Source organism: Diabrotica virgifera, chromosome 8, assembly GCF_917563875.1.
Source record: "Diabrotica virgifera virgifera chromosome 8, PGI_DIABVI_V3a".
NCBI classification, from domain to species: Eukaryota; Metazoa; Arthropoda; class Insecta; order Coleoptera; family Chrysomelidae; genus Diabrotica; species Diabrotica virgifera.
This window is the reverse complement of record NC_065450.1, coordinates 59,105,514-59,121,139: the sequence shown is the minus strand read 5'-3', so window position 1 is coordinate 59,121,139 and position 15,626 is coordinate 59,105,514. Positions and strand designations below refer to the sequence as shown.

Genomic DNA, 15,626 nt, shown 5'->3' with positions numbered 1-15,626 from the left:
AAAATAAACAATATTTTGATTATAATTGTAACCCATATGTGTGTATTATTTTACTCTTTTCTTTCCTATCCCGATTAGGAACCATTGAGAAATACTTAGAAGCCACGAGAGTAAGTAATTAATTTATAATTCGCCCTGAGATTGAAAACATATTGATATGTGATCTGGTAAATTAATTAGATTATTATTAATGCATTGATTAAATTAAATGACATATAAGAATATTATCTCATATCAATAATCAAGATCACATCAGTACATAGAACTGGAATTTAAATAAAAATAAGACTTTTAAATTCGATACTGTTTATTTTTGGAAATACAGTAAAAATCAATTATATAAAAAATAAGATACTTAAATCTACTTATTACTGATAAAAGAATTTTCAATGTTGTCATTTACTTTCTTACCAAAAACTCAGTAATTTAAAATTTTGATATCAATAAATTCTTAAATTAGAAACTATTAAAATTATTTTTTAAAAATAATAAACAAAAAGTTTAAAAATTGACTTAAATATTATTCTAAATAATAAATACATATATACAAAAATACATAAAGCTATAAACATCCAAAATTTAAGGCAACAATAACACAAACATTACCTATATTTAGTAGTTACCACCATAACCGGAGAAGATATTAAAGTAAACGCAATTTTCGTCATTTTTTTAAAAGGACTCATTTTAGTGGCATTGAATAACATGATATATTACTAAGGTCCGGTTTCACCAACAACAAATAAATCAATGAATAGTAATTTGTCGAATAAAATTTATTAGACGTTTTATAATTTTATTTTGTTTCAATATAATTTTGATAATTTAAAGTTAAACTTACGAATTTACTTTCATATAAATTTTTACAGCGAGATTAATTTTCCAATTTATTCGAAGAGTAAATATTTATTTGATAAATAAATAAAATAAGTCTTATTTGACGTTAGTATTAGTAAAATGGAGAAATATCACTTTATTGGTCGAATAACTTTATTTAGAATAAACTATTATTTATCGTTGGTGAAACCGGCCATAAGACGCATACAGAAATAAGTAACAAATGAGAGAAATGGTCACGGTTACTTCAAAGCAATCCTGTAGATGGCGACTGCATAATTATATTATTTGTAGATTTCTACACATTTAAATTAAAAATTTTAATAACAATATTATTTATAGTTCGAAAAATATTCAGTTATTAAAAAGTATTAAAAGTTAAAAATATTTTATTTTTTGCACAAATATTTTAAGTACAACGAACTTCCCCCTACAAAAGTTGTCGAAAAGTAAAAATATTGCTCAAATTATATAGATACAAGTCAATCTACAAAAAAAATTTAAAAAAATAACGAATAACAATAAGTTTGACAACATTTATATTTAGAATTCGGAGGAAAAGTGTCATCAGTAGGTTAATTTAGTTCTTGATAAATATTTATACAATAAATAATAAAAATTCCATTCCGTTTTGAAGCAAACAACATTCCTTTTCTGGTTACGCTGATAAATCAGTTTTTATAGCAACCATAAAAGTAATGATTAGTGAGTATAATCAAATACTATTGACTGTAATACATCCAACTCCCACAGAAATCTGGAAGCACGTTGCCACTAGCGCCACTATCGACTTGAGTTGAACTACGTTTTGACAACGTAAAATTTGACGTAAACATTCAAATTTAATTTTATAAATTTTTGAATAACGAGCTAATTTTGCTAAATTAAATTAAAATAAAAATAGTTCTAACACTTATATAAAAACAATAATAAAGCAATTTTATAAATGTAAGGTTAGATTGCTCTGGTTATTAGTGGTTATTCTACTCATACCGCTAGATGGCGCTATTTTTTTGCTTCCTCAAAATTAATGGGAAATTTTAAGAGTTATATGTACATATTGCAGTCTATAGTATTTGGTATAATAATGGAAAAGTCAAACAATAAGGAATGCACGTAATTTTCCCCATGTTGCCATATTCTAAATTTGAAAAAATTGTAGGGAATAATCAGATTTTTATGACATGCCATTCTTATTATAGCGAGCATTTCATTGGCTAAAATTAGTGACGAGTTTATACGACGTCATTATTATATTTGGTGAAATTGTAAATAGTAACTGTCGTCTGTCATAATATTAGAGGTTAAAAATATAATGTCAAATTATTGTTTTCAAATTATATTTTATTTATTAAGTTTATATTTTAACGACAGTTTATTTTATAACCATCTTCGCTTTCCCTTCCTTATTCTTGATTGGTCGACTAGATTCGTAATAGGGTTGTTGTATGGTAGGTTTAATTAGGCGTTAATTTTAAGAAATGTTCCTGGCTAAATGGGCACAGCTCCCGAAGGCCATAAAAGAAGAAGAAAAAAAACAAACAAAAATTTTACATAACCTTCTATAGGATACAACGTATTTGCAGACAGTTATCTTTGTTTCACACTCTTAAAACCAAAGATAAACAGTATAGCCGGTATCTGCGTTCGTAAATATGTACGTATACGTTTTTATTTGGCAACAGCGCTTTCCTGCCAAACTTGAGGGTAGCGAAAAAACTAATATATGAGGAAAAATTTGTTGAATTTGAAAATGTATAAACATTTTCAATTTCTTTGCAACACGAAAATGCAGCAGCTGCATAATACTCTGGTTAAATCGGAGAGTGCAGGAAGAGTCTATACCGGTTTCGGAGGTCTTTTCCCCCTCATCAGTAGTCCCATATCCTCTTTTCTCCGATTTCTCCAGGCATCACACTTTGGGCCTTTCCGAATTGCAAAGAAAGAAATGTCACGGATGAACTAGAGCCATCTACCGAAAAACAAAGTAAGTTATCAATCGAAGTAGCACAGAAAACGACAATAAATATCGTTCCCATACCACCAGATTGACAACAGGTGGAATACTTTCTTTGGTTACACCTCCTGAGATTTTCAAAATTTATAAATCAAACAGGATGCCGAGGAAATTAAGATGAGAGAATTTTAAATAATTCACAACTCATCTGCTCAGCGTGGGCGTGGTAAAAGTTCCAACAAGAAAGATTCCTTAATACTCCTACAAAAGAGTAAATGAATTAAAAATATTTCTGCCTCCATATTGTAAAATGTAGAAGCTACTGGCAATTTAATTTATCTGTTTTGTCCCTTGTTCAGTGTTTAGTTAGATGTTAATTTAAATTTGCCACCAAAATTATTTATATTAATAAAATGACATTCGAGGATACCTTCTTTTTATTGACGAAATGCCCCTGAGGATGCTCTTGTGAGCGAAAGTATACTTGGGCAAGATTTAATTAAATTCAGTGCTCGATATCTGCCTTTTGACTTTAAAATTGAATTAAAAATGTTTAAACATTTTCAATTTCTTTGCAACACGAAAATGCAGCAGCTGCATAATACTCTGGTTAAATCGGAGAGTGCAGGAAGAGTATACAGGTTTCGGAGGTCTTTTCCCCCTCATCAGTAGTCCCATATCCTCTTCTCTCCGATTTATCCAGGCATCACACTTTGGGCCTTTCAGAATTGCAAAGGCTGGGCAAATTCGGAAAGGCCCAAAGTGTGATGCCTGGAGAAATCGGAGAGAAGAAGATATGGGACTACTGATGAGGGGGAAAAGACCTCCGAAACCGGTATAGCCTCTTCCTGCACTCTCCATTTAACCAGAGTATTATGCAGCTGCTGCATTTTCGTGCTGCAAAGAAATTGAAAATGTTTATACATTTTTAATTCATTTACTCTTTTGTAGGAGTATTAAAGAATCTTTCTTGTTAGAACTTTTACCACGCTGAGCAGATGAGTTGTGAATTATTTAAAATTCTCTCATCTTTATTTCCTTGGCATCCTGTATGATTCATAATTTTTGAAAATCTCGTAAGGTTGTAACCAAAGAAAGTATTCCACCTGTTGTCAATATGGTGCTATGGGAACGATATTTATTGTCGTTTTCTGTGCTACTTCGATTGATAACTTACTTTGTTGAATTTGTTTGCCGTTAAGTTTGTACGGGTAGGTTATGACGTCATTAAATCTATGACGTCCATTCTTAATTGTTTGACTTTTTAAGTTTGAGTTTAATGGTTAGTAATGGTTAAAGAGTAATTAAATAGAAAAATACTCTATGTAATGTTATTTCGCTGATATTTGCTATGATTTTCTCATAGTGAGCATTGTGTTGATCTCCCAAATAATACGCCTTAAGTGATCTATAACCTCTTTGAGCTGTTTGTTTTTCAAAACGACCTGCTCCATTACTTCCTTACTCTCATCACAAGCTGTTCGATAAGCTTCAGAGTTTTTCTTCTCGTCGTGCTTCGGATCCAGTTCGTCTTTGAACGGAATCAAACTTTCAATATGGGTGTATTCCATGCCCTGTAGCTGGCAAATTTCATTACATTTTTCGTATATTAATCGAAGTCTTTTGAAAAGAACCCTAATTGTACGGAGCAGTTCTTGAACTTTGGCCTTTTTTTCGTTGCTTGTATTAAGGGATTGAGGAGTTCCATTAGGAGGCTAAAAAATAACAAATCATTAGAAGTGACGGTGACGATAATATAGCCAATATTATATGCGTTTTACAAATAAAAGGCAGATATTGGAGTACAAGTAACACACACTGGTCAAAGATTTTCCTTTTCAGGCGTATGGGTAAGTCCGATTTAAATACATAGTTCAGTTTACCAAACGCTGTCCAGGCTAATCCTATGCGACGTGGGAGCTCGTACGTCTGGTTATCTCGTCCCAACCGAATTTCATGTCCCAAGTACTTATAAGATGCAGTCTGCTCAATATCCATTCCATCAACAACAATATTAAGATTTAGCACCAGATTAGTTATTATTTGCGTCTTGTTGATGTTAATCTTTAGTCCGACCTCTAAGGAAGCGTGATATAACTTGTTCAACATTATTATGGCATCATCCATACAATCGGCTATATCTTCGGCATATAGTTCGTCAAAAAATAGGATCAGCACATTAAGGAATGTCGTAAACATTCACATACAATTATACAAATAACAGACACTAGACAAAAGGGCAAACAGTTTAAAGTAATTATTCTGGAGGCTTCATTATGGGCAATGGCAGGAGACAGAATGGTTCCTGTTTATTCGAATTTAACGGAAATGTTCAAAGTGATATCGGACAGACAGGGAAATTACAGAGTCGCCACAAAAGTAAACTGCGCGTTCAAATACTCTGGCAAACTGAACACTGATAGGCCGGTCGTCCATTGGAAGCGTAGTCGCGCGACTCGAAGGTAGCGCGTATTCGCGGTGTGCAAGTACTTGGAGGGGATACGAGAAACGATCGTGCGAGAATAGCGGAGAAATATTGTAACTTTCTTAAATAATTCATATTGTCAATTGAAATTGTCAAATTGACGTATATTTCATACCTACTATCATTGAAGAAGAAAAATTATATATTGCTCCACAATATTGATATGATATGCAATTATTATATAAAGGTAAATTTAATTAATTGTATTTTCCTTGCAGTACTGCATTTTAATAACTAATTTTATTTACTACATACAATTGTTTACGTTTGCATAACATAACCTGCATCTTATTTTTTCTTCTTATTATTTTTTTGGACTATGGCCTTGACAATTATCCAGTAACCAGGACTAATATAATTGGTCAATATAATTAAAAGTGCGAATAATGTTTCTGAGCTTAGAAACCAGGTGTCGCTTTGCCGAACTTGCACGGTCCCAATACGCCCGTATAGAAGCAACTACATAATTCTAACAAATAAAATGTAAGTAAACAACGTCCACTGCAAACGACTTTGAGCGACCGGGCTCGGCCGACCACAAGCGACTGGCGACCGATCCTCCTAGAATGAGATTAGTCGCTGGTAATCGCATGTTGATGCTACACTGGTTTACAATAAATATCTATGCAGGTAATAATTATATATTATGGAAATTAATAACGAAAAACTGATTAGTGCCGTTTATAAAAAGTCTCCGATGTGGAACATGAAAGACAAGAGATATCAGTCACGTGATGTTCAAAGGAAATTGTGGTCGAAAGTTGCAGAAGAAGTAGGTGCTAGTGAAAAGAGTTTTTCAATATTATTATTTTATAATATATATATATAATTACAATGTAAACGAAAAATAAAAACCATAACCATATTAAATAAATTTAATAATAATTAAAATATTTATTAATAAACATGGCAATAATGAAAAGTCACATTCTAATGTTTTGACAGTTCTCTTACGTCAAAAATTTTGACCTACGTAATATCGCTTTTGTAGTAAAAATACTATAGTATACAGTCGCCTGTAGTGGATGATACCAGTCGCATGATCGCACATACACGGACGTATACGCGCTACCTACGAGTCGCGCGACTACTATAGTATACAGTCGCCTGTAGTGGATGATACCAGTCGCATGATCGCACATACACGGACGTATACGCGCTACCTACGAGTCGCGCGACTACGCTTCCAATGGACGACCGGCCTTGTGAACACAAGTACAACCGACCAGTAGTATAGGAGAAACCAGGAGATAAAATGTGAAATTATAACAATACGTTAATTGCTGGATGTAGACCGCATAATCCAGCTCCCACATTCAAACCTGTCAACAATAAATTGAGGTTTTAGTTTGGAGACAAATATAGTGGACACAGAGTGTGGATGCAAGAACTAGACCAAAACAATCCACTTGAGTGTGCTACTCTAAAGGGCCCCTACCAAGAACTGCCATTACTATTTACTTATAGACTAAGAGCCGCTATAGGTGAAATTTCTTAATCATTTTAGGCACGACGAGACCCTATAACTTAAATAGTAGAACCTAAAAGAAAATGTTTGAGCACTGTGCCGTCACTTTTCAGTGGCACATGCGTCTACAGTGGCGCATCAAACTTTCCACTTATGGACGGGATACATAAATTAAAAAATACCCTCCCTCATTACCAGAATTTAATTTTTTTCATTTTTTAAAGTTCTATGTGATTAAGACATAAGATTCATTGTAATTTTAACCCACCACCCCCTTCTCCCTGCCCCCACCATCAAAAACTTTATTTTTCGATTTTATTTTTTTTGGTGGGATGCAATCAATTTTAAAATTTCAAAAAATTCACACGCATAGCTAAGGCTTTTATAAAACACGTCTATTTTTTATAGACCTGTAGGTTGAGTGTACATAACCTCAAAAAATTTTTAAAATTTGTTTTTTGGAAAAAGGTATATAACTTTTTTTGGGGATAGCTGCAGATCTAATTTTTTCTTAGTCTTGTGTATTTTATCAAACACTATATTTCTAATATTTTTCAGATTTTTCTGTAACGCTGGTCACCTTCAAAAATCCAAAAAACTGTTTTTTAAGGGGGTTTTGGGGGGTTTGAACGTGTTTTTCTGATTTTTAAATATTCTAAAGGACTCAGTTACTTCAAGTTACATAATATCCTATAAAAACAAAATTGATTAGATATATTGTGAAGTCTATAAAATAGGGAAAATCCCCCAAAACCCCTCAAAAAACAGTTTTTCGGATTTTTGAAGGTGGGGATCCTTACGGAAAAATCTGAAAAAAATTTAAAATATAGTGTTTGATAAAACACACAAGATTAATAAAAAATTAGACCGCAGCTATTCCTCAAAAAAAAATTATACGCTTTTTTGAAAAAACAATTTTCTTTTAATTTTTTGAGGTTATGTACACTCTACCTATGGGTCTATAAAAAATAGGCATGTTTTATAAAAGCCTCAGCTATGCGTGTGAATTTTTTGAAATTTTAAAATTGATTGCATCCCACCAAAGAAAATAAAAACGAAAAATGAAGTTTTTGATGGTGGGGGCAGGGGGAAGGGGGTGGTGGGTTAAAATTACGCTGAATCCTATGTGTTAATCACATAGAACTAAAAAAAAATAAAAAAAAATTAATTCTGTTAGTAAGGGAGGGTAACTTTTAATTTATTTATCCCGTCCATAAGTGGAAAGTCTGATGCGCCACTGTCGACGCATGTGCCACTGAAAAGTGACGGCACAGTGTTCAAACGTTTTCTTTTAGGTTCTACTATTTAAGTTATAGGGTCCCATCGTGCCTAAAATGATTAAGAAATTTCACCTATAGCGGCTCTTAGTCTATTATGATGGATGTATATTTCTGTTGGTTACAACATAATCTATCATAGATCTTTGTCCACAGGTGATATTGAATGTATATTTGTGTTGGTCTTTATGGTCAAAAATTGTGTTGTATATTAACCCGGTCTACATAGACATTTGAAATAACAAAAATTGCCGGAGAGCCAAATTTTGGTGGAGAGCTAGGGTATACGATAACAAATAAAGTATTAAAAGTCCCCATCGATCCCATGTGTGCAACAAAAGTTATTCGGGATCAAAGGTCAAAATTTGAGATTTTTTGGATTTTTTTCGAAAACGGTAAGTTTTATCAAAAAAGAACCTTAAACCAAAGTTGTAGATCTTAAAATTCTCTACAAAAATAGTCCTTACTATTTTATTCCTAAGAGTTGCCACTCCTGAGATATCGCGATTCTAAAAGTCATATTATACATGATATGCACACGTTTCCACACCACCTGTGAGGTAGTGTACTCGGCGCGTTTTTTATACCTTGGTTTCCCCTGTAGGCCTACTCCACTAACTGTTTTGACAATTTTAGGATAATTTAAGGAAACAATACCGGTCAAGTTCTAGATATTAACTTCTTATTGATATTGCTATTGATTATTAGGTTAACTATTGTTTTGATTTCTTTAGATATTTTAATCAGATTCATATTCTTGAAAGTCTACTTCAACAGTCAAGTCTTCTTCGATTTCATCTTCTTCTTCTTCCTCTTGCTGGATGTTCAAATATTGTTCAAATGTGACTATTGGTCTCTTCATTAAAATCACAGGAGTCTTCCTCTGTTGTACTAAACTGGACATTTGAGCAAGACTGACCTTGGCAGTTGGTACACGCTAGAGAACACAGCAACCCGACTTTTTTACATCCACATTTGCCACTACAACCTTTTTTGCAATTGCAAAAAATAGTGTTAAGGAGTTTTTCTGGAGCAGGTGGAAGTAAGGTTTTAATCGGTTCCAGAGTATAATCTATTAATTTCCAATCCCAGTCTTCTGGATTCAGTTCATTGCCTAGCCATGTTTGAACTTGATAATATACTCGATACAAATGTTAAAAAGCAGATGCTGATGTTGGAGGAAGACATGATAGTTGTACTTGTTTCTTGTTTCGCGTACTTTTTCCAAAGTTAAGTATCGGTATTTATCAAGACAACTAATTTTTTTGGAGCTTCATAAACCGCAAGAAGAAAGCGAATTCCTTCCGTAATTATTGTTTGCGGTGTGGAATCAAGTTATGTAAAAACTTTACAGCAGTCAGTCAAATCTTTTTTTTTTTTTCGAATAATTTAAGTACCGACGTTTTGCCCCTTCTGTACGTAGTGTACTGTAAGTGCTGACGTAGTGTCGCAGCCGGTTATCGCATGTAAAAATAAAATGTACTTTTGGCATAAGCCGATAAACCTTTAGAAGAATATATCTCTGTTCGCTGTTGAGCCCTTCCAGGTTTCAGAAAATAAATAACTTTATCTACTGGAGTCCTTGTAGTAAGCAGTACTAACAAATCAACATCTTCACCAACTACAATTGTTCTGTTTGTTGCCTTAAATTTTTGAATTGCTGTCTCAATTATAAGGACATCTGCGTGATTTTTAGCTTGTTTCCCTTCAATATTCGCAGCTGTTAATTTGTCAGGTAACATGGAAATGAAACGAGATTTATTATTAATGTTAGCGAAAAATTGTTGTTGATTCGCTGGAACTGTTATACTTTCATCAAAGATAATCTCGGAACCCGATGATGTTTTTGTAGTTCGACGACGTTGTTCTGCAGCTTTAATATTCTTTGTCGACTCACTGTAGCCGTCAAATACCACTGTCACTGTCACTGTAAGCCCGTAATGTCTGCTAAATGGTAGACACTTGTAATAAGCACTTATATTCACTTAAACTGAACCTTTAGCACTAAAAGAAACAGATAATATGAACAAGACCTACGGACAATATTGTAGCCATTGTTTACAATAGAGAATCTGTTTTTTTTTCTTAACAATGGTATAGCCAAATGTTTTTCAAGGCCACGTGGATAGAGGAAATTCAGTTTGGGACTAATTGTCTTTTGAAGAAATATTTTCAGAATAGTATAATATATATTATATAAAAGAGACACAAATAGGCATTTATACTTGTCTTAAGTGCCACATTATGCATATACGTGGTTTATAATATGTGCATATAATGTATAAAGTAACTTTTAAAAGCGCGATATCTCAGGAATGGTAACTCTTAGGAAAAAAATTGTAAGGACTATTTTTGTAGAAAGACCTACAACTTTGGTTTGTTGTTTTTTTTTTGGTAAATCTTACCGTTTTCGAGAAAATCCAAAAAAACCCTAATTTTGACCTTTGACCCCGAATAACTTTTGTTGCACACATAGGATCGATGGGGACTTTTAAAACTTTATTTTTTATGGTAAACTCTAGTTCTCCACCAAAATTTGGCTCTCCGGCAATTTTTGTTATTTGCCAACTATTTTGATGTCTAAGTTGACCGGATTATATTCTAAGTTCGTTATTTGTGCAGCAGTTTATCACAGTTCTCAATTTTCATTATTGTTAGTCTTTCGTTATGTTTAGTTTCAGAACCTACCACATTAAATTTGAGGGGCTCTCCATATAGCCCCTCTGAAAATCTCTAGAAAGAACATATGTAATGGGATGATTGATCATCTCTGAAACGATCTTTGAAGATCTCTGGAGAGAGTGAAACATATGTAAGGTGATGATTCATCATGTCTGAACCGAAATGAAACATAAGCTGTCTCTCATATTCTCAGTTTACTCATATTGTGAGAACACGAAACCAACTTTCGTTGGAATTTTTACCTAGACAAATGGACGGAAGGTGACTGCATATTGTGGAGTCCCTTTCGTCTCATTTATTGGTCGTATGCTGGCCTTGTAAATTGCAGAAGGCAGATATTAAGGTTGTACCCAGAAATTGGTTCCAAGATAAAGATCTTCAAATTTTTGGATCTTGGACTTCTTATTTCATTAAATTTGTTATTAATCTCCAAAAATCATACTAACCTGAATCTGTTTTAAAGTCTGGAACACTTCTTGGGTTCTACTAATAATATCTTGAACAGTCTCTTGTCCTAATCTGCATAACGACGCAGTATTGAATTCTTTGGCTTGTTGCTGTTGCTGTTGTACAGGAACTGATGGGGGTGTTGGAGCAACCGTTGGAGTTTGTTGAGGCATTTCATGGTGATTCAGAGCAGGTGTAAATTCTATAAAATATAATTTATCATTGGAATTTGTTTGATTATGATATATCGAAAACAAACAAAATATTAGATTACTTTTAAAATGTCATGCTCTTATTTAAATTGTGCCTACCCCAATCCACTTTGTTTCTGGCCTTGAGGTATGAGGTAATTACTGCATAGGGTTTGACCAGGGTAGAGAGACCAGAAGTAGGAGGAACTTGTTCTTTACAATTTACTTTACTTAATCAGTAGACCCACTGATACCTTTCGGTGTTGGGCCATTCATTCAATATAAATCAGCCCTCTTCTAAGGTGTCGGGAGTTGCGTCTAGCTCTTAATGAACTTTCTCCATTCTTTCCTATTGGTTGCCATATGTGTTGCTTCTTGCCAAGTTTTCCCCTTACTCTGTAGTATCTGCGAGATGCCACTATTCCATTCTTTAATGGGTCGTCCTCTTCTGTTCTTCCCTATTGGTTTTGCTTCCCACATTCTTTTCACTTGTCTGTTATTGTCCATCCGGGTTAGATGTCTGAACCATGCCAATTTTTTCTCCTTAATTGAGTTGAGTATCGGTTTGATTTTGAATCTTTCTCTTATTTCCTCATTTCTTATTCTATCCGTTCTTCTTACTCTGATCGTTCTTCTAAGGTATTTCATCTCTGCTGCCTGAATTCTGCTCTGATGTATTTTGTTTAAGATCCAGTTTTCTGCTCTGTATGTCACGCTAGGTCTCTATATTGTTTTGTATTTTATCATCTTGGTCTTTGTTGATATTCCTTTATTATTAAGGAATCCTCTATTTAGTACTTGGAATAGTTTTCCTGTGTTTTCCATTCTGTTGTTAAGATTGTCCTCGATATCTCCTTTGTTGTTGATTACTGTTCCCAAGTATTTGTATGGATTTGTCTGTATTATTTTTTGTTGATCTATCATTACTTCTATTTGATCTTCTGTCTCTTGTATCCTTGTTATTTTCATTATCTGAGTCTTCTCTTTGTTTACATTTAAGTTGTATTGGCTTAATTCTATGTTCCATTGCTCTAAACTCTAAGTTATATTTTAGTTTTTCTGCTGTTTCCGCAATTAGTACTATGTCGTCTACAAATATACATATCTCACCATTTATCATTTGCATTCTGTTCCAACCGATGCAGTATTTTTTGAAATTTTTCTTACATTCTTTCACTATCACAAACAAACAAAGATTTCGGAATATTTTAAATCAAATTGATTCGACTGTACTAATATAAATCCCTCTTATATTGTCAAATAAAACATACAAATACAATTTGAGTTATATGTACTATGAATTTTTATTTCTTTTTTAATGTTCTGTTAACCGTCTTTTCGATTATCCGTCATACCCTTGGTCCGGTGCCCTGACGGATTATCGAGGTTCCACTGTAATACTCAATAGAAAGATTGAGAGAAAAAGAAGAATTGGTAGGAAGACATGTTCATGACTCTGAAACTTTTGTCAATGTACTGGCTTATCATCAGATGAATTGTTACATGCCACACAAGATCCTGAATAGTATCGGCAAATTGTCATGGAAGCTACCTATGCCTAAAATTTGGGTACTGTACTCAATGAAGAAGAAGCGGTTTGCATATGCACAAATCATACACATATAATTTCAGAGTAAGTACTAATAAACGACAGTACTCTAGAACTCTTGTTTTATAACAAATATTAAATTCTAATACATTTGTGTTTCCACTTACCCATGGGTCTTGACTGCATAGGCATCTGTGTAGGAGGTTGATGGGGTGCCATTTGAGCCCCATTCATTGTGCTGCTCATGTTGTAGTGCTGATTCATCTGACTTAACATTGGCGAACCCCCATTCAAACTGGGATTCATTGGATTTGTCATGGTTCCATTCATTGGATTGTTCATTTGTGGCACCAAGGGGCTACCCATTGGATTAGACAACTGAACAGGCATTTGTGTTGGCATGGTATTCTGCATGCTACCTGGAGCCATTTGGGTCTGCATTGGAGTTGGTCCAAAAGAACTCCTCATTGCTACATGAAAAAAATCATTTCCAGATCAATATGGTTATATTTATTGCATTGTTTGATCATTATTTGTGGGTTATATTAACAAAATTAAATTTCATGATCTGTTTTATCTCTGATTTACCTAACCAAAAGCTAAAATTAAAGCTGCACGAGAAAAGACATTCACAGAATACCACACCAGTCTCAACCTGCATCATAACTCAACCTGGAAACCTATCTGACACTCAAACAAGCCTAAAACTCAATGATCTCCAATCCAGATTGGAATTGGACCAGAAGCGATGAAGAAAAAGCTAGAATATTTGCAAAACATCGTAACACCAATGTTAAACCAGATGATAAAACCACAAGAAAATTATCCCAAAGTCCTATACATATTCCACCTATAAAAACGTCGTTAAAGAAGATACTTAATCGTCGTTAATAAACTACTTAAAAATTCAAAAAATAAAAAATGTGGACAGAGCAAATCCAAAAATGCTAAAGGAATTTCCAAAGAGAGAGAATAGCTCTTATCACATACACATTTAAGCTATCCTAAGACTCAACTTCTGGCCTAAAATGCCGAAATTCACAGAAATAATGCTCATTCAGAAATCTCACAAAATCCAAATAACGTTTCATCATATCTAAAAGTTAACTAGGTGCTCCAAATCTCCAAAATCCTTGAAAGACTGCTGCGCCAAAGAATAAACTCTCATCCTAATACTCAAGAATACATAAAGAAAAGATACTCAGTTGACAAGGTGTGATGTACAAGGATTATTATATATTATTCATGATAAAAAGGTATCTTGCCATCATATATTTCAAATTATTGGGATCTTATCTAAGTGATGAGTTTAAAACAAAATTCAATTATCACATTGCTGACATGTAGCTCATATATGAGATACACAGATATTTTGCCAGGGGCCACGACCCTCTTTTTTGATATACACATTATATGAGTTACTTTCTTGCCGTGGATATCAATGGCCCCTGAGACTAGCTTTGTTCCAACATGACCGAGAACCGTCATGAAATGGTAAAGCTCCTGCGCAGTAAACAAAATCCGTTCCAACAAAAATATGATTGTCATCAGATTGTCCTTCCCACTGTTCCAACAAGAATTGTGATCTTTCGGTGACGGTTTCGTGATGATCATTTCGGTAATTGGACAAATGCATAATGTGCTGGTTGGACTGACTTGAGCACTAGGATTTAATTCTTTAAATTTTTTGAGCCTTTGAGCGACTAAAAGCACACAAACTGTCACCAACAAAAATGACAAATATGTATATTATAATGATAGATAAATCAGTTATCAGTCAGATAACTGTTCCAACATCGGTTTCCAAATTACCATCATAGGACGATAACTGGGCGATACAATTACGAACATGCACACAAAAAACGGTACAAGTAGTTTCGTGACGGTTTCTGGGCCGTCCAAAAGTTCATGTTAGAACAAACCTATTATTATACAAATTAAAGTGTGACAGGCAATGGGTTAACATGCATCAGACAGGTTTTACATCAAATCTGGTGTACCACAAGGAAGTGTTGGCCCACTCCTATATGTACTATACACAACAGACCCCCCAATGAGAACTTCCCAACTTCTCTAAAGTAATTTGGATCAAATACAAGGCTGCAAAATGGAAAATTCAAATAATGTAAAGAGAACTTACCAGTTGGCTGAGGATTATTCAAATTTTGCATAAAATGATGAGGAGGTGCTGCCATTATTAAATGTAGCAGAAATAGTTTTTAGTAGTCCTTAAAATTTCGGTTTTGGCTTGGCATCAAAATATCTAACAACTCCCAAGATATTACTACTCCAAAGCAACCGTAGATGGCTACACATTCTTTGGTATTGAATTAATAGCTAAATAACACTATTTATCTTATCTTAGACACAACATTCTTAGATTAGAATGAATAATGAATGAATCAAATCAAAATCAGTAATCAGGGAATGAAACACAATAATTTACAGGTATGTACAAACATAACCTAATTTTATTGTTGTTTACAAATGACACCCCAACTGCAGGGTTGCCAGACCGATTTATACAATTCCCCCAACCTGAACTACAAATTCCCCCAAAAATGACATTTTTTTAAAAAAATCCCCCAAAATTCATCTGCCATTTCTTCTTCTTTTTATGAGCTGTCATCTGTCATTTCTTCTTCTTTTTGGGCTGTCATCTGTCATTTTTTCTTCTTTTTTGGCTGTCAAGTGTCATTTTACCAGTGTAAATTTTAGTAGATTTTATACAAT

At 33.7% G+C, this 15,626-nt stretch overlaps 1 protein-coding gene across 1 annotated transcript; it reads right to left on the bottom strand.

Annotated features, from left to right (window-relative positions):
• Positions 1-289: 289 nt before the first annotated feature.
• LOC126889294 (mediator of RNA polymerase II transcription subunit 30-like) lies at positions 290-15,372 on the bottom strand. Its single transcript, XM_050657425.1, has 4 exons — positions 15,034-15,372; positions 13,061-13,363; positions 11,153-11,355; positions 290-4,509 (listed from the first exon to the last, which is right to left on the bottom strand). The coding sequence occupies exons 1-4, from the start codon at positions 15,086-15,088 to the stop codon at positions 4,144-4,146; spliced, it is 927 nt and encodes a 308-aa protein (XP_050513382.1). The 5' UTR covers positions 15,089-15,372; the 3' UTR covers positions 290-4,143.
• Between the last annotated feature and the right edge of the window lie 254 nt (positions 15,373-15,626).